Here is a 20,189-nt window from a genome sequence, read left to right as displayed (position 1 = left end):
TCTTTTCATAAAGGTCTTTGTTCAGGTGTTCAATAACGTACCAGGTCACTGAAAGTTGAACGTGCTGAAGAGAGATCAGGGGTGTCTGCCGGCAGTTCGTAAAATTGTTCCCAAAAAAGTATCATGTGGGTGAGGGCCTAAAATATGGAATTGATCCTGCAGATACATGGATCTGGTTCTTTTTGATAGTGCCTTCAAGAACATTGAACCCAATACTACTGTGGACCTGGTTGGAGAACCTGCATGTAGACAGGTTGCCTACAGTATGTTAGACAATTGGCTAGCCCGGGTTGGGGAAGGGGTTTATGTTCAGCGCCTCTGCTCCCAGGCTTTTTGGACCCAGACTATCTGTCCTGTGATATAAATAAGGGGGAAGGCCAGCAGGGGCAGACTGGCAACTTTCAGCCCTGGGGGCAAGTACAAACCAGGAGGCCCATGGTGCAGCGACTCAGCCCCTCCTACTTTCCCTAACCCCCACTCCCACTCCCCCAACCCTCCTCCTGACCCTCATTCCAAGCTGAAGCCCTGCTCCAGATACTCTATCGGGGTTCCCAACCTGGCCAGCAGGGGGAGGTTGGTGGGGAGCTGGGGCAGAAGAGTCTCCAGTGAGGGCATGGAACCGGCCTCTGCTCATACACAGTTTACACCATCCATGCTTTGTCCTTGTGTTCAACCCGCACTCAGTAGGTCAGCGGTGGGGACTTTTACTTCTGTTCATCAGGAATCCTTTAGGCATGTCTGTGGCAGAAGCATTGCAGCCTTTTTACGGGGCATCAGAGCGGCCCATGGGGCAAATGCCCCCCTGACACCCGGGCCAGTCCTCCCCTGAAAGCCAGGTTCCAGGGCTTTTTGGCTCCCTCAGGAAGATGCTGTTATTGCTGTGGAGCATCAAAGGGGGGACTGCTGCGCCCAGCATCCCATCAAAGGCACTAGGAATCCAGAGATCTACCTAGCCTTGGGAAACCAGATTAATTGGCTATCACCTTGCTGAGGTATGTTTGGGCAGCCTAGTTGAGTCAGTTAGGGCATGTTGCATTGAACTGTTCATGTTGAACTGTGTCAGAAAAAGTAAAAGTTGCATCAACTGTTCTAAGCCTGGTCTAAATTAATTTATAGGGGTGTATGGAGGTTTCTGGCATATGAAAGAACAAGTGCAGTAAAGCACATGTGGGGTATGAAGCAAAGCTACTTCGGTAGGTGTACTCAGTAAAATGAACAGGAGGAGTAATAAAGTAGCTATGGGTAACCAAGAACTAGTGCGAGGCACATCCATTGATGATGCTTGGTACCTGGTCTTCTGGTAGCCGGGGGGGGGGGGGGGGGGGGGGAGTCGGTGGTCTGGCTCCCTCCCCAATGCAACCTGGACTGAACCCATGTTATGGAGACTCATAACCTGGCAGCATGGTATGGGAGTGAATAAGCGAACTAGTGCACACATGAGGTCTGCGCTTGGTGCACAGCGGCCTCTATTCTGTCACTGGGAGTGAGATGGCAGAGGTACTTTGAACTGCTGGAGAGGACTTGGGTTCTGCAGTGCGCCTCCTAAATGCATCCTGCATCTACTGCACACTGTAAGGCTCATCTGCAACCCGAGAAACCGCCATATTGTTTGATTCCCACATGACCATGGTACCTGCCTGATCCTGTGCATTTATGAGCAAAAAGGTACCCCACGTGCAGGGCGAGTTGCCTTCCCAACTGCAGATCTGGATCTTTTTTATTGTACCTTCAAAGACCTTGAACCCAATACTCCTATGGAGTAGATTGGGCGTTTCAATAAACCAACTGGCAGAACATTTCACCCAGTAAGCTGCACAGTTCATTCTTCATTCCTGCATGAGAGCAAGCACAGGACTTTCCTGACTCTAACAGGGCGTCCTAACAACCAATGAGGTTGATAAGAAGGGTGTTGATTGCCTGCACAGCATCCTTGTTTGACCCTCCTCTGCCCCATCACTGATTGTGGAAAATGTTGCATTTCATTTGGAAATGAAAGGTCCCAGAGTCTGGAGGAAGAGTGAAGAGGCACAGAATCCAAGTTGCATGAGGTCCAGTGTGAGGTTTTCACAGTCAGTGATGATTTGGGGAGCCATGTCATCTGCTAGTGTTGGTCCACTGTGTTTTATCAAGTCTAAAGTCAGTGCAGCCCTCTAGAGCAGTGGTCCTCAACCCTGGTCCTCAGGGCCCCACTAACAGGCCAGGTTTGCAAGATAACTGAAATCCATCCCAGGTGATATCATTTGCTGCTCAGTGATTGCAGTACTCTAGTCTGCATCTCCCCAAGGTAATACTAAAATCTGGCCTGTTAGTGGGCCCTGAGGACCGGAGTTGAAGACCACTGCTCTAGAGCACTTCATGCTTCCTTCTGCTGACCAGCTTTAGGAGATGCTGATTTCATTTTCCAGCAGGACTTGGCACCTGCCCACACTGCCAAAAGTACCAATACCTGGATTAATGATCATGGTATGACTGTGCTTGATTGGCCAGCAAACTCACCTGACCTAAACCCCATAGAGAATCTGTGGGGTATTGTCAAGAGGAAGATGAGAGACACCAGACCCAACAATGCAGACAAGCTGAAGGCCGCTATCAAAAGCAACCTGGGCTTCCATAACACCTCAGCAGTGCCACAGGCTGATCGCCTCCATGCTACGTCACATTGATGCAGTAATTCATGCAAAGGGAGCCTCGAGCAAGTTTTTACTTAGTTACATAGATAGTGAGGTTGAAAAAAGACATCAGTCCATCCAGTTCAACCTATTATGTGTGTGTGTGTTTGCTTTTTTTTTTTCAAATATCCTCTTTTATTCAGGAATCTTAAAGGTACAGACAGGCTATTACACATAATCTTCTACATGTTACATATTTTTTCTGTCACAACATACAATATAGCTTCTTCCTTTATTATACCTTCAAGATCCCTTATTTTTACCCCCTTTTTTTTTTCCCTTTCCCCCTCCCTCCCTCCCCTCCTAAACAAACAATAAAAACTAGAGAAGAAAAAAAAAAAAAAAAAAAAAAAAAAAAAAAAATCTATTCCCGTGTATAGAGATGGTGTTCCTTTAGTTATTATCTTTTCTACCTCCCCTTTTCTTCCTCTTTCTTTCTCCTTTCTTTTTCCTTCCCCCCCTAATTATTTTACATATATTGTTTCGCTTCTTCCGAGTCTAGGAAGTCAGTCCATGCTTTCCAAATTTTCTCATATTTTCCCTGCTTATTTTGTGTTGTGGCGATTAGTTCTTCTAATCTCCTATTATCCTCGACCCTATTTATCCACTCTCTTATCGATGGGGGTTGTATTTTTTTCCAACTACCCGGGATGCCTACCTTAGCCGCATTTACTAGGTGTGGTATCAATGAGTTCTCATATTTACTTGCTGGTATATCCGAGATATTCAACAAAAAAAAGGCTGGATTCTCTTCTATTTCATATTCTACTACCTTCTGCACTATAGATCTCACCCCTTCCCAATAAGTTTTTATCTTAGAACAGGTCCAAAAGATATGATATAGTGTGCCCACTTCTTTTTCACATCTCCAACATAAGTTGGATTGGTTTGAAGACCATTTTTGTAATTTCTTGGGCGTAATGTACCATCTTGTTATAAGTTTGTAGTTCATCTCTTGTATTTTAGTGCATTTAATTGGACTGAAGGTAAACCTCAATATCCTCTGAATCTGTTCCTTTGTCAAATTACAACCTAGGTCTCCCTCCCACTTTCTCACCCAGGGTAAATCTGGTTGATCTTCTGGGTTTATCAATAATCCATATGCAGCCGATAGAGTGCGTGTTAGTTTCCCTGGTTTTACGCAGGCCTGCTCAAATCTGGTTAGCTTCCTATCAAACTCTTCTGGTTTAGGTATGGATCCCAGGTAATGGTATAATTGCATAGCTTGCCAAAATGGCAGGTTAAATGGGCCTTCCTCATCCATCAGTTCAGTCACTAAGGGCCACTTTTTTTGTATTAAGAATGATGAAGCCTGTATCTGCCCCTTTTCCCTTAATGATGTAAACCTTTTGCTATCTAGTCCCACCGGGAATAGGGGGTTACCTAATATTGGATATAGGGGAGATCTCTCTGTTGTTAATTTAGAGTATATATTTGGTCTCGTACAGATACGCAACGTGTTCCCTATTATTAAGTGTTGTTTTAAATTTTTGGGTAGATCCTGGTAGCACCATATAGCTCTTTTCAAATTTACATCCGTTTGCATTTGTTCCAGTTATACCCATATTTTCGTCTCTGCATTATGCCACCAGTCCCAAATCCTGCCCACATGTGTGGCCTGATAATAAGCTTTTATGTCTGGTAGTGCAAGGCCCCCTTTTTTTTTTGGGAGGGTCAATATTCTCCGTGCTATTCGCGTTTTCTTACGAGACCAAATATATTTTGAAAATAATGAGTTTATCACTGCGAAAAATCTACTTGGTATCCTAACTGGTAAGGCCCGGAGGAGATATAAAAATTTTGGGAGTACAATCATCTTCAATAGGTTGCACTTGCCGAACCATGACTGCATCCCCACATGCCATTGTTCTAACAGTTTCTTAGTCATTGCTATCAGGGGTAAGAAGTTGAGATCGTATACTCGTGACAATTTTGTTGGTATATGTGTCCCCAAATATCTCACTGCCGTTTCACTCCACTTAAACTCATAATTATTTTTCAGTGCTTGTATTTGAGTTAGTGTCATCCCCACTCCCATAGCTTCTGATTTCCCGAAATTAATTTTCAAATTTGACACTGCCCCATATCTTTTGAATTCTCGTATCAAATTTGGCAGTGAGATATTTGGGTTAGACAGTGAAAATAACATATCATCCGCGTAAGCGGCTATTTTGAATTGTTTTCCCTTTACCCTCACTCCCTCAATGTCCGGGTTCGATCGGATCTTACAAAGAAAGGGCTCTAGTGACAGGGCAAATAGGAGGGGTGATAATGGGCATCCTTGCCTGGTGCCGTTCTTTACTGGGAACGCATTTGATATTAGGCCATTGGCTTTCACCCTAGCAACTGGATTTGTATATACTCTGATTATCCTATCTAGCATCGAATTTCCCATCCCGATATATTTAAGTACTGCAAATAGATAAGGCCATCCAACCCGATCGAAGGCCTTCTCAGCGTCGGCGCTTAATACCACACAAGGGATCTTTTTCTCATTTACTATATGTATCAGGTTGAGTATTCTGATGGTATTGTCTTTTGCTTCTCTTGATGTCATAAAGCCTACCTGGTCTGGGTGGATCAGTTTTGGTAATATTCTTGCTAACCTATCCGCTAACACCTTAGTGAATATCTTCAAATCTACGTTCAGCAAAGATATCGGCCTGTAGCTTCCACAGGCCGCTGGATCTTTGCCTTCTTTTAATATCAGTGAGATATGTGCTGTAAGTGTGTCTCTACTCAATGTTCCGTCCAGACCTGTTGCATTATACAGTCTTACTAGGTAGGGTCCTAGAATATGGGATAATAGCTGATAATATTGTGTTGTCAGACCATCTGGTCCTGGTGCCTTCCCTGGTCTCATTTTCCTTATTGCCTGTTGTACTTCCTCTAGACTAATTTCTTCCTCTAGGTATTCCCTGTCCTCCTCTGAGATTTTGGGTAAATTGGACTGATTTAGATATCTTTCTATTTCCCTTTGTGATGGTATCTCATTATTTAAATTATATAATGAGGCATAAAATTTTTCGAATGTCTCCGTTATTTGTGTTGGTAGAGTTTTTTTAATCCCCTCCGATGTTACAATATTGGGTATATACGATCTCAACTTCTGTTCCTGAACTGTCTTGGCAAGCAGTTTCCCGCACTTATTTCCAGCTTCATAATTTAATTTACGGCCCCTTTGTATGTTTGCTTTAGCTTTGTACTGTAGCAAATCCGTGATCTGCTTTCTGGTCATAGTCAGGTCTGTATATATGCTATTCGTTGGGGATTGTTTATGTTTTGTTTCTAACACTCTAAGCCTTTCCAGTAACTGAGACATCTGTTTATTTCTTTCCCTCTTTATACGTGCCCCATGCTTAATAAGGGTACCTCTAATTACTGCCTTATGGGCTTCCCAAAGGGTGCCCATATTGCAGTCATTTTGGTCATTGATCTCAAAGTACGTATTTAATTCCTGTATTACTTCTTTTAATATCTCTTCCCTTTGTAACAGGCTTTCGTTCAGCCTCCAAAACTGTCTTTTCTGTGAAGAGTTCTCTGTTAGTTTATATATTATTACTATAGATGCATGATCTGACCAGGCGATATTGTTAATAGATGATTTTTGGACTGCTTGTAACTGCGCATGTGGTATCAAAAAATAATCTATTCTCGAGTAGTTTTTGTGTACTGTCGAGTAAAACGTGTAGTCTTTTTCATCGGGATGTTGTAGTCTCCAAATATCGATCAACTGGGATTCGTGCATTATCTTCAAGACTCGTCTACATAGTCTAGTGGAAAGTACCGAAGTCCCTAGGGAGGTATCTACAGTCGGTATCAATGGTATATTAAGGTCCCCTCCAACAATCAGTTGTCCTTCAGAGAAGATCCTTAAGTTGGTCAGGGTCTTTGATATAAACCTGTCTTGTCGTTTATTAGGCGCGTATAATGTTGCTAGCGTCACCTGAGTTTCGCCTATCCGTCCTTTCAAAAATAGGAATCTTCCCTCCGGGTCTTGCCTACTATCCTGATAAGTCCATGGGACATCCTTTGCTAATAATATTGATACCCCTCTTGATTTTGTCTGTTCGTTTGTGGAATGATATGAATAGGGAAAAAATCTATTTTTAAGATATGGTAACTTATCTGTCTTAAAATGTGTCTCTTGTATTAGTGCGATATCAACTTTCTGTTGTCTTAATTCCCCTAATAGCATGTGCCTTTTTTCTGGTACATTTAATCCCCTAACATTATAAGAGATAATTTTTACCTCCTCCATCTCTATTTACACAGGAAATCAAGAAAAAAAAAAAAAAAAAAAAAAAAAACCCCTTCCCTAACTAATTGGCAGTCGAGAGGGTTCGGTCCCTATCAAGGTCCTTCTCCTCTCTCTGTCAATTTGGATAGTTACCCTATCCTTATCTCACACGGCGTTGCTATATGCAACTTGTGTGGATTTCCTAACTAGGGGACTACCCCGGTGTGATTCTTCCTTTCCCTTCCCACCTCCGACCCCTTCAATTTTGCTATTAAGGGGAAGCCGTTCCGGGGGGGAGCTGGGGAGAGTTCTGAAATAATGAGGCGAGAGAAAGAAGGAAAAAAAAAAAAAAAAAAAGGGTCTCCTCCTCATTTCCATTGTCTTCTCCCCTCTCAGCCCCCTTCCCGTCTACCCCCTGATTTTTACAAATATACTTTTCCTCGACCCAAGGCTAGACACCTATCCTTTTTTTCCCTCATCTTAAACTTTCTTTATATCCTATTGATAAAATAAAGGAAAAACCCCTCCTTCATGTAGGCTCTTTACCCGCCATTGAGGCAATTTCCTCTTCTTAATTTAACAACATTTAATATAGTTACCAAAAAAAAAAAAAAAAAAGGCCCAATCGTGTATATTTTAAGCATAAGGGAGGGCACATCCCCTCCTTAATTTAGCAAAATATAACATAAATACTAAGTGAAAACTCAACATTTTCAGTGAGAAAAAAAAAAAAAAAAAAAAAAAAAAAAAAAACCCCAATCGTGTAGATTTTTTAAGGCATAAGAGAGGGAACATCCCCTCCATAATTTATCAACATATAACTTTGATACTTAGTGCTAACTCAACATTCTAAAAAAAAAAAAAAAAAAAAAAAAAAAACCTCAATCACCCAATCGTGTAAATTTTTTAAGGTCATAAGGGAGGGAGCACCCCCTCCTTAATTTATCAACATTTAACTTTGATGCTTAGTGCTAACTCAACCTTCCAAGAAAAAAAAAAAAAAAAAAAAAAAAAAAAAAACCCCAATCGTGTATATTATTTAAACATAAGGGAGGGCACATCCCCTCCTTAATTTAGCAACATATAACATGAATACTAAGTGTAACCTCAACATTTTAGTGTAAAAAAAAAAAAAAAAAAAAAAAAAAAAAAACCCTCTCTCCGTTAAATTAAGTCTGTTACATGGGGAGGACCCTTTTCCCTATCCCAATTGTTATTTATTTTTCTCTTAGTACTTCTTCCTCCATACTCTCTATCCCTTTCTTCTGTCGCTGAGGGTGTTCAAAAGCTTCTTCCCTAGGTATGCGACTCAGCCAATTGGCGACCTGTATGGGTTCCGTCTCTATGAACCGGAAAAGTGCATCACAATCTTGGTGTGATCTCAGGATAAAAGATCTGCCGTCTCTACGGAACGCTGCATAGAAGGGGAATCCCCATCTATAAGTACATCCTGCCTTTCTGGCTAGCTCCAACAATGGTCTGAGAATCGCCCTTCTTCGCAATGTTCCTCTAGATATATCCGAATATATCTTAACTGGCCTTCCTTCTAATGTTATATCCTTAGCCTCCCAAGCTTGTCTCAAGATCATCTCTTTGTGTATATAGTGGTGTATCCTGCAGATCACATCCCTAGGCCATTTATCTTCTGTCCTTCTAGGGCCGCCGGTTCTATGGATCCTCTCGATTTCTAAATTTTCTGGTAGTTTGTTTTTGAGAACTTGTTTAAAAATCTCCTTCGCAGTCTCAGCTAGTTTGTCATGGCCAATAGTTTCAGCTATGCCTCGTAGTCGCAGATTACTACGGCGGCTTCTATTTTCAATATCCTCCAACTGTAACTGTATTGCGTCTTCTGTTTCTTTTTGGTTAACACCCTTTAACTCCAAAGCTAGTAATCTTTCCTTTAATGAGTTAATGGATGTCTCCTCTTCTACTAGACGAACTGTGATATCCTGTATATCTTTCTTTACCTCCTGTATTTCTTTCTGATGTTTTTCTTCTATTCTACTAATCATTTGCTCTATGTCTGCCCTTGTCGGTAGTGCTTGTAACATTATTTTAAGCTCTGAGTTCTGTGAGGCAGTTTGTGTGAGTATACAGGATATCGGGGTCTCTTTTTGACTATTCATTACGCTGTTGGCCTCTTCTTCTACAGAGGGGGTGGTTTCTAATGAATTTGGTATGTCACTGGTTTCTGGGCTTGTGAATGTCAATTTCACCCCTTTGGCGGATTTTTTGCTATTGAAAAAACGGTCGATTTCCCCTTCAGTTTTGCTTGTCTGGGCTTTTCCTTCTTTTCCTGTGCTTTTTCTTCCTTTTCTCCTTTTAGCAAGTGTCATCTTATTTTCTTATCCACTAGGGGGCTACAGCCTTTGCTCTCCAAAAATACTTCACAGTGTAAGGTTTTCTTATCCTCCTTAAATTGGGGCTCGGTCAGCTTATTTTGAATTGTCCCGGCCAGTCCCCTCTATAGGTTATTAGGGTATAAGGTCCCCTCTCAGGTTTCTAATGGTTAACACCGTTTCTCAGTAACTTAATCTCTTTCCCAGAGCTGTGATTTTTGGTAGTCTCTCCTTATTTATTATGTTTAAAGACTATGCACCATGTAAATCACTTCATCACACTGCAGTTTTCACGTGTTTAAAGTACTCACAGTTCTCCTTTTTTCTTGACCACCATGCTAGATTTCAGATTTCTCCCGTCTTTCCCTGCTGTTAAGAGGGGCAGGGTAGAGCTTTCTTTACAGCTTCCTCCTTGCGTTGTTCAGCTTTCTAGCGTCTCTGTTGCTTACGGTGATGTGCTAGTATAGTGGTACACTAGCGCAATGGGGCAGTACCTGGCGGTATAGCTGGCGGTAACCACCTCTCCCCTCTCTACCAGCCTTAGTCCACAGTTACCCAGCCGATAATTAGCAATGTCTGCTCTGCCTCTCCCGTCCTCCGTCCACCACATGCGATGTCCACGCCTGCGGCGGCTCGCTCTTCCACCTGGGGCAGTACAGGGACCGTTATGTATGACGGCTCACTCCTCCGTCTTCGGCTCCTTCCTGTTCCCAATGTAGGGACCTAATGTCCGTGGCGGCTCACTCCTCCGCCTAGCGGGACGGTTCAATCCTCCGTCTGTGGCTCCTTCTGATCCTAACGCAGGGACCAGTATCTGCGGCGGTTCAATCCTCCGCTCCCGGGTCTCGCTCTATAATAGCCGACTCCCCTATGTCTCTCCTCGGCGTCTTCTCTGCTATCAGCGTCGGAGGTGCATTCGGCGTCGGGAAGAATCACTAAGCACGTCTCACATGACGGCTTCCGGTCACGCCCCCCGCATGTGTGTGTTTGCTTTTAACCGTACATTGTATACCCCTGTATGTTGTGATCTCTAAGGTGCCCATCTAATAGTTTTTTGAAACTATCAATGCTCCCTGCTGATACGACTGCTTGTGGAAGAGAATTCCACATCCTTACCGCTCTTACAGTGAAGAACCCCTTACGCATTTTAAGGTTAAACCGCCTTTCCTCTAGTTTTAGTGAGTGGCCACGTGTCTTATTGTATCTCCTTTCTCTGAATAGTTTGTTCCTTATGCTAGGGTTGCCAGTACAGTATTTGTACATTGATATCATATCCCCCCTCAAACGTCTCTTCTCTAGAGAGAATAGGTTCAGTGCTTGTAGTCTTTCCTCATAGCTGATGTCCTCCATTCCCTAATTATTTTTGTTGCCCTTCTCTGGACTCTTTCCAATTCCAGCACATCCTTCCTGAGGACCGATGCCCAGAACTGGACAGCATACTCCAGATGTGGCCGGACCAGAGTCTTGTAGAGCGGGAGAATAATCTCTTTATTTCTGGAGTGAATCCCCTTTTTTATACATCCCAGTATTCTGTTGGCTTTGCTTGCAGCTGCTTGGCATTGCATGCCACTGCCAAGCCTGTTGTCTACCAGTACCCCCAAGTCTTTTTCCATTCTAGACTCCTCCAGAGGTTCCCCCCCTAGTGAGTAGCTTGCTTTCTGGTTTCTGGCCCCCAAGTACATTACTTTACATTTTTCAACATTAAACCTCATCTGCCATGTAGTTGCCCACCCCGTTATTTTGTTCAGGTCCGCTTGTAAGGTTTCCACATCCTGCATAGAAGATATTGGCAAGCTTAGTTTAGTATCATCCGCAAATACTGAGATTGTACTAGATATCCCCTCCTCTAGATAATTTATGAATAAATTAAACAGGATTGGTCCCAGGACCGAACCCTGGGGGACCCCACCTTCCACACCCACCCAATCCGAGTACTCCCCGTTAATCATCACCCTCTGGACTCTCCCCTGGAGCCAGTTCTCTATCCAGGTACTCACCTTATGGTCCATACCTACCTTCCTTAGTTTGCACAGTAAGCGTTTGTGGGGAACGGTGTCAAAGGCCTTTGCAAAGTCCAGATACACCACATCCACAGGCTTACCTTTATCTAAGTGGCAGCTCACTTCATCGTAGAAGGTTAATAGATTGGTTTGGCACGAACGATTTTTCATGAATCCATGCTGATTACTACTTATAATACCGTTTTCATTACTAAAGTCTTGTATGTGGTCCCTTAATATCCCCTCCAAAATCTTGCAGACTACTGATGTTAGGCTGACAGGTCTATAGTTACCCGGGATACACCTCAAGAATAATGGTCTGGCAATCACCTGGCTGAGCTCTTTAAGAACCCTCGGGTGCAAGCCATCCGGTCCCGGTGATTTATTTATGTTAAGTTTCTCAAGTTTAGTTCTAAGTCTATCTTCTGTTAGCCATGGCGGCACTTCCTGAGGTGTGTTGTTTAGTTTGGCCTTACAAGCTGGGTTCGTGTAGCCCCCCGATTCTTTTGTGAAGACTGAAGAGAAGAAATTATTTAACACTTCCGCCTTTTCCCTGTCCTCAGTGGCCATATTTCCTTTGTCATCTTTTATGGGGCCAATGTGTTCTGACCTCGCTTTCTTACTGTTTATATATTTAAAGAACTTCTTGGGGTTCCTTTTACTCTCTTCCGCTATATGTCTCTCGTGTTCTATTTTAGCCGCCCTGATTTCATCTTTACATTTCTTATTACATTCTTATTTTCCTCCGTGTTCTTTGTTCCCAGGGTTCTATCCCATTTGATATTTTCTAGCAGAGAGCGCAGTTTTGGGAAATTGGCTCTTTTGAAATTCAGCGTCCTTATATTACCCTTGTGTTTCAGTATTAATTACAGTAATAGGAAACTTATTGACCTATGGTCACTGTTTCCTAAGTTGCCCCGTATTTCTATATCCGTGAGCAGGTCTGTATTGTTGGTAATCAGTAGGTCAAGTACCGCATTGTTTCTTGTCGGTGCATTCACCATCTGACCCATGAAATTGTCCTGCAAGATATTTAGGAACTGCCTAGCCTTGGCTGAGTGTGCGGTTCCTTCTGCCCAGTCTATATCTGGATAATTAAAGTCCCACATTATAATGACATTTCCCATCCTTGCTGCCAATCCTATCTGTAAAATGAGGTCCGCCTCACCCTCCTCCCTCTGGTTGGGGGGCCTATAGCATACGCCCAATATTACCTTCCCCACCGTGCCTTCCCTTTGAAGCTCTACCCATAGGGATTCTGCCTCGTCCTTAGCTCCAATATTAATATCATCCCTCATATTTACCTGTATACTGTTCTTAATATACAGACATACCCCTCCCCCTTTTTTACCTTCTCTATCCCTGCGATAAAGGGAATACCCCTGAATGGTTGCCATCCAGTCATGGGAGCTGTCAAACCAAGTCTCAGTTATCCCCACAAAATCTAAGTCCTCCTCAAACATCAGCAGCTCTAGCTCTCCCATCTTGTTGGCCAGGCTTCTGGCATTGGTATACAAACCTCTTAATTTTGACTGGTTACACCTATCCTCATTTGTTGTTTTTAGGCTGCTCTCTTGATTTTTCCCCATACCCATCCTGGGTATAGGAGCTCCGAACACCCTACCGCTAGTGCCCCCATTTCTGCCCTCTGAATCTTGCTTTCCCCTGGCTAATTCTACATCTGTACCCTCCCCCCCCCATCACCTAGTTTAAAAGCCCCTCTAACTTTTTGGCCATCCTTTTGAGTGCATACTATACTGTACATGGACAGACTATTCAGTAAGCCAACATTTCTGCATTAAAAATACTTTTTTTTTTTTTAGTCTTATGTAATATTCTAATTTTCTGAGATACTGAATGTTGGGTTGTCACTAGCTGTAAGCCATAACCATCAAAATAAAATAAAGAAATGCTTGAAATATTGAATTACTGAAATAAATTAAACTTTTTGATGATATTCTATTTTTATGAGTTGCACCTGTATTGTCGCTGACCAGTCCATAGATACGGTGGCTGCATTTGTTTTCCTTTCAGGCTAGGAACGTTTTTAGCAAGTTTAGAAAATACTTATTGATTTTGCCAGAAATGCTGTGTCCTTGTCACTTCTGGTGAAATAAACTTGAAAGCACAATGATTCTTCCTTCTGTACACTACTGATCCTTCTACCCCCATGTAATAGAGATGAACAAAGCCAGGCATGTCTGAAGCCCAGCCTGGGTGACCACCATGTCTGCCTCCATAGATACAGTGGAATAGTGAGCATAAACACCCAGAGACTGGAAGGATGCTACTGGCAGGATGGCTGGGTTAAAATAAAGAAAACAAAAAAAATGAAAAAATAAAACTAAGCAGCCACCACATCTAAGGACTAGTAAGCTGCTTTATATTACAGTTTTTGCATTGTAGAACCCAGTCCATCCCGATACTTTGGGTCCAACTAAACAGACTTAAATCTGCTTATTTATTGCTTTTTCTGGTTCATCCCTACCTTTTCCATTTTCATTACATGCCTTATTTAAGACCCAGTGATATCAACACTAGGTCTCTTTGCTTCTTCATGCAATGAAGGCATATCATAGCTGGTGGGAGAGGCCAGCGGGGTGCTGTACATACCTTTCTGAAACCATCATGGCACCCTGTCTCAGTACTCCTCTGAAAGGCCCTAATACAAGGAGTAGGCTGGCTCTTTGGAGGAGTTACGCAAATATCAAAATGCCTTGATGAGCAAGCATCAGTCTAAAAAGGAGTGGGTAATGCACATGCACTACATTTTTAAAAGTATTGAGACACCTGCCTTTATACGCACATGAACTTTTATGGCATCCCGGTCTTAGTCTGTAGGGTTCAATATTGAGTTGGCCCACCCCTTGCAGCTATAACAGCTTCAACTCTAGGGAAGGCTGTCCACAAGGTTTAAGAGTGTCTATGGGAATGTTTGACCATTCTTCCAGAAGCGCATTTATGAGGTCAGGTACTGATGTTGAACAAGAAGGCCTGGCTCGCAGTCTCCGCTCTAATTCATCCCAAAGGTGTTCTATTGGGTTGAGGTCAGTCAAGTTCCTCCACACCAATCTCGCTCATCCATGTCTTTATAAGCCTTGCTTTGTGCACTGGTCCAAATCATTTGGTGGAGGGGGGGGGGGGGGGATTATGGTGTGGGGATCTTTTTCAGGGGTTGGGCATGGCTCCTTAGTACCAGTGAAGGGAACTCTTAAGGCGTCAGCATACCAAGACATTTTGAACAATTTTATGTTCCCAACTTTGTGGGAGCAGTTTGAGGGTGGCCCAGTCCTGTTCCAACGTGCCTGGGCACCAGTGCACACAAAGCAAGGTCCTGCCCTCAACCCGATAGAACAATTTTGGGCGGAATTAGAGTGGAGACTGCGAGCCAGGCCTTCTCATGCAACATCAGTGCCTGATCTCACAAATGTGCTTCTGGAAGAATGGTCAAACCTTCCCGTAGACACACTCCTAAATCTTGTGGACAGTCTTCCCCAGAAGAGTTCAAGCTCTTATTGATGCAAAGGATGGGCCAACTCAATATTAAACCCCACAAACTAAGACTAGGATGCCATTAAAGTTCATGTGTGTATAAAGGTAGGCGTTCCAATACTTTTGACAACATAATTTATGATATACATAGCATAATGGAAGAAGTCAAAACGGTAGGTTAGAGGCCTCTATTTTAAGAAATAAAATACCAATTGCTATTCTGAAACAAGTCAGTGGTCACTGTCTAGTTACTGCCTGCAGGTTCTAAACGCAAAATTTTACCAAGTCCATCAACGTTCTTAAACGGCCCCAACAGTAGCCGACCAGAGATCCATATTAGAGACTGCCCCTACTGTTACTATTCTTACACCCCACCCCATTAGTCTTTTTAAGGATTCAGACATTTGTATATGGTTTAAGCCTATACAGTTAGTTTAGGCCTGGCATAGCTACCATTAGTGCATGTTAGCAGTATAGCCTCATTCTTTAGTAATTCAAGCTTATTCACTGCTCACAGCTGCACTTCTGGTGTATTGTTACTGTTTATGCTGATCTGAAGATCAAATTTAAATGCTGGTGTTTTTTTTATATTCTGCGAGCCAGGAAATTAGATCTGACTTGCTCTATCTGACTTGCTGCAACTTCTAATGCACATTTTCAGAAGCTCACAGTGTGCAGTGCAATCAGAGTAAGACGTTTCATTTCAGGAGAGGAGTCGGTACAACTGTGCAATACTGAAGGAAAGTCTGGAGTTCAGCTTTCATACTGCTGCTTTCCTATGCATGCTTACTGGTTTGGACATCTTCGTATTCCAGGTCTTCGTATTCCAAGTCTCTGTTATCTGGTGGTGGAGGAGGAGGTAATGGGAGATTTCTGTTCTTCAAATCAAGAAACACTTGGTCATCGTCTTTCACCACAGATCCATTTTTCTCCGGTTCTACATCCTTATTCTTATCTTTTTTACTTTTTCTGCTTTTTTCAGCTCCTGGAATAAAAAGAAAATAAAAAAAGTGTGAAAAGGAGAAGCACAAGCAATGTGAGTGCAAGCAGAGTGCACTAGAATATATTTTCCTGTCTGGAGGCTCTTATACCTTTTATCTCACGCCATTAAGATACCTTTTATCTCACGCCATTAAGATGCTTTGCTAATCAGTGATATACAAGTCATGGCAGGCAACAGAAAGGACAGCGCTATCTGGGGGGGGAATGATGACCACCATTTCCTTGTAAATGATGAATGCCAATGGAAAGTCTCAATACAGTTTATTGCACACAATTTAGTTAAAACCTTTAGTCAATCAAAGCCAATACAGTACCAGGCCGGTGGGTCCAGATATAAGAGGGTTGATGGCCACTTGAACAGGTGTAGCAAGGTAAAGCAAAACCACCCTGGTGTGCAGGCTTGCAGCCGCTCGCACAAGGCCGCAGATGTACCGGAGCCACCGGCCTGGTACTGTATTGGCTTTTATTGACTAAAGGTTTTAACGCAATTGTGTTTTGAGACTTTCCCTTGGCCTTCATCATTTACAAGGAAATAGTGGTCCTCATCCCCCCCAGATAGCGCTGTCCTTTCTGTTGCCTGCCTATTTTAGTACCGCCATATACTAACTGTGATGGCTGCACTGGGTGGGCCCTACCATAGGGACAGTGCAAGACCAAAAAGGTCTTAACGCTTGGGACACCTTGCTGTTAAAAGTCATAGCAGCCTATGCAACGTCTATGGGGTCCAGAAGTGGAAGGGGGCCCCCATTAGCTGAGGCATATTCAACATACAAAATCTGTATGAAGATAATCCAAATCCATCCATTATTAAGGACTGCAGGTTGGTGTTGACCCTGTACCCTTTGTGACGTTTCCAATCAAGAGGAGCGGAGACCACACCTATAGGAGGAGACAGTTGCATGACAAGGTAATCTAGAGCCCAGGGCAAACATACAAAACTGCACCCCCACAATCCAAAGATGCATGAACACTATGAGTCAGCAAAAATCCCCCCACAAATAAAAAAACGAGCACTAATCTGCATGGTTACATCCTAAGCATAAATGACCTCTCCTCCCAGTAGATATCTGCCCCCTCTGCTGAAATTCCCACTGCCAGCACAAATCCTTGCTCCCCCTATCAACCTCCAGGCTCAAATCCTCTCTTTCACCATGTCCTCCCAGCACAACCCCCCCCCCCCTAAAAAAAAAAAGAAATCACCCCACCTTGTGCAAATCCTATACTCCCCAAATTTGCCCTGCAAGCACAAATCCTATCCCACCACTCCCATTCCCCCTCCTAGCACAACCCCCCCCCCCCACATTTCCCCTCCTTGCACAAATCATCCCTACTAGCACAACCCCCCCCCCCCTTCCCCCCCAAAAAAGAAAGTCCCCTCCTAGCACAAATTACCTCTCCCCTCCACCATCACCTCTTCTAGCACAACCCCCCCAAATCTCCCCTCCTAGCTCACATCCTCTTCCCACATTCCCCCTCCCGACACAATCCCTCCCCCCCACCTATCAGCTCGTGGTGCCCCCACTTTACATGATACCACAGTGCCCAGGGCAGCAGCCCCTTTCACCCCTTGTCCTGACCCTGGGAGGAGAGATCAGAGCCCTTGTCACTAGCCATCGATTCCCACCGATTGCAGGCTGTGCAGAGCCAAGAAATTGTTTAGCTGTCTTAGTAGCATAGGCTTATTACCTGGTCATCATTATTTGTATTATAGTTATAGAGTATTTGTGTACTAACTGTTATGTCATAATGTAAATTATTATGATGGCGGTATTGCGGCTACTTGTTCCATTTTGCTCCAGCAAAATTTTGCTTTGAGGCCCTGTGATCTGTAATTACCACCCGGTTTCTAAAAATTAAAATATAAAAGGAAATATAAAAATGTTACAATAGGGAATTGGATGTTGTGCCCTAGGGCCTTGTTTAGATTTAGGGTTGGGGGGGCATATTAAGCTGCGTTTTAGTGCCCCCCCAAACTGCCCCCCTTAAGCTGCAAAGGACGTGGACAAGGGGTGTTCACCTGCCACAATTGGGATTCCTTGCTTCACATCTTGCATTCCATGGGGCAGTGCCACTGCCAAACGTGACTCATTTAAGTGAGTGGGGACATGCCACTAACGCCCTTATCTTTCTCACCAAATAGGGGCTCTTTTTGCAAGAAGTGCAGCACAAATTTCCTAGAGCTGAACACTGCAAATGGAAATGAAAACAAAACACACACACTATTGAATGCAGTTTAGTGTATTTTTAATAATTAAAGAGAAGTTTAGGGTTTTTCTTTTTGTTTTTTGTTTTTTTAAGAATCATACTTGCGTAGCTGAATGCAGCATGAGTCCGATGCTACAAATGTCCCCAGCCTGCTCGAAGACTGAGAACTGAGCGATTAAAGACCACTGATCGGTCGGTTCTCAGAGCTCTGTGAGCAGAGAGTTGGTGGCTGTCAGTTTCTGGCTCTCTGCTCTGCCCTCTACCTCCCCCCTTCAATCACTGGAGTGCTGGGCTGTGGAGGGGGCGGGAGTGGCTGGCTCAGGCTCTCAGAGTCAGGTGCCAGTCCAGGGTTGTGGGTGGATCCTGACCATGTTGACACGATCTTCCCCCAGCCTGGACCGGCTCTGTGACATCAGGTTCAACCCACTGTCTCCTGAAAACGAGTAACAGGAGTGCAGAACAAACTGCACTCCTGTGATCCACAGGAGAAGTACAGCCAAATGAGCTTTGGCTATGGTAAAGCATCTGTCTAAATGTTGGAACGTTATATTTATTAAAGTATCTTATGAGCAGCATGTTATTTTGCACAGTAGAGAAGGAACTGGCCAGAGAGAGATCACTCTGATGCAGTTGGGAGGAGAGGTATCACTTTAATGCAGTTTGCCAGAGACATCACTTTGATGCAGTTTGCTATAGAGGAACCATTTTGACTCACTTGGCCAGAGAGGGATCACTTTAAATCAGTTGGCCAAAGAGTGATAGGGTTTAAGGCAGTTGGCCAGAGAGGAATTATTTTGCTACAGTTGACCGGGATCACTTTGACACAATTGGCCAGAGAGGGAGAATATTGATGCAGCTGGCCAGAGAGGGATCACTTTGATGCAGTTGGCCAGTGAGGGATTACTTTGATGCAGCTGGCCAGAGAGTGATCACATTGGTGCAGTTTGCCAAAGAGGTATCACTTTGATGCAGTTGGCCAAATAAGGATCACTTTGATGCAGCTTGCCAGAGAGGAACCACTTTGACTCAGTTTGCCAGAGAGGGATCACTTTGACATAGTTGGCCAAAGAAGAATTACTTTGATGCAGCTGGCCAGAGAAGGATCACTGATGCAGTTGGCCAGAGAGGGATCACTTTGATGCAGTTGGCCAAAGAGACATTACTTTGACACAGATGGCCAGGGAGGGATCACTTTGATGCAGCCGGCCAGAGAGGGAGGAATGGGATCATTTTGACACAATGGCTCAGAAAGGGATCACTGATGCAGTTGGCCAGAGAGGAATCACTTTGAGGCACTTGGTCAAAGAGACATCACTTTGAAACAGATGGCCAGAGAGGGATCACTTTGATGCAGTCCCCCCAGAGAGGAAGGAATGGGATCATTTTGATGCAATGGGCCAGAAAGAGATTAATTTGATGTAGTTACCCAAAATTTGTCACTTCAAAGCAGCTGGTCAGAGACGGATCACTTTGACGCAGTTGGCAAGAGAGGGGTCACTTTGACATAGTTAGCCAAGGAAGAATTACTTTGATGCAGCTGGCCAGAGAGGGACCACTTTGACACAGTCTGCCAGAGAGGGAGGAATAGGATAATTTTGATGCACTGTGCCAGAAAGGGATCACTTATCTAGTTGACCAGAGAGGGATCACTTTGATGCAGTTGACCAAAGAGACCTTACTTTGACACAGAGGGCCAGAGAGGGATCACTTTGATGCAGTCGGCCGGAGAGGGAGGAATGGTATAATTTTGATGCATTGGCAAGAAAGGGATCATTTTGATGTAGTAAGACAGAATATTATCACTTTAAAGCAGCTGGTCCAAAAGGGAACATTTTGACAAAGTTGGCAAGAGAGGGGTCACTTTGATGCAGTTTGCCATAGAGAGACAAGTTTGGTGCAGTTTGCCAGAGAGAAATCATTTTGATGCAGTTGACCAAAAGAGGGAGAATTTTGACGCAGGTGAACAGAGGAGGGTCACTTTGATGCAGATGGCCAAATTATCACTTTGATGCAGTTGACCAGAGAGGAATCACTTTGATGCAGTTGGCCAGAGTGGGGTCACTTTGATGCAGTTGGCAAGAGTGGGATCACTTTGATGCAGTTGGCCAGAGATGGGGTCACTTTGATGCAGTTGGTCATACAGGAACCACTTTGACTCAGTTGGCCAGGGAAGAATTACTTTGACACAGTTGGGCAGAGAGGGATCACTTTGAAGCAATTGGCCAGAGAATGATCACTGATG

At 43.7% G+C, this 20,189-nt stretch overlaps 1 protein-coding gene across 1 annotated transcript in view; it reads right to left on the bottom strand.

Moving 5' to 3' along the window:
- LOC309550071 (uncharacterized protein) overlaps positions 1-20,189 on the bottom strand; it is an 83,211-nt gene that overhangs the window by 16,456 nt on the left and 46,566 nt on the right. Inside the window, exon 4 of the mRNA XM_082250537.1 lies at positions 15,531-15,725. Coding sequence (XP_082106663.1) covers positions 15,531-15,725 — 195 coding nt within the window. The remainder of the gene's footprint in view (positions 1-15,530; positions 15,726-20,189) is intronic.

This window comes from Pelophylax lessonae (assembly GCF_965119305.1).
Source record: "Pelophylax lessonae genome assembly, chromosome: 3".
Classification (NCBI taxonomy): domain Eukaryota; kingdom Metazoa; phylum Chordata; class Amphibia; order Anura; family Ranidae; genus Pelophylax; species Pelophylax lessonae.
This window is presented reverse-complemented; position numbering and strand designations above follow the sequence as displayed.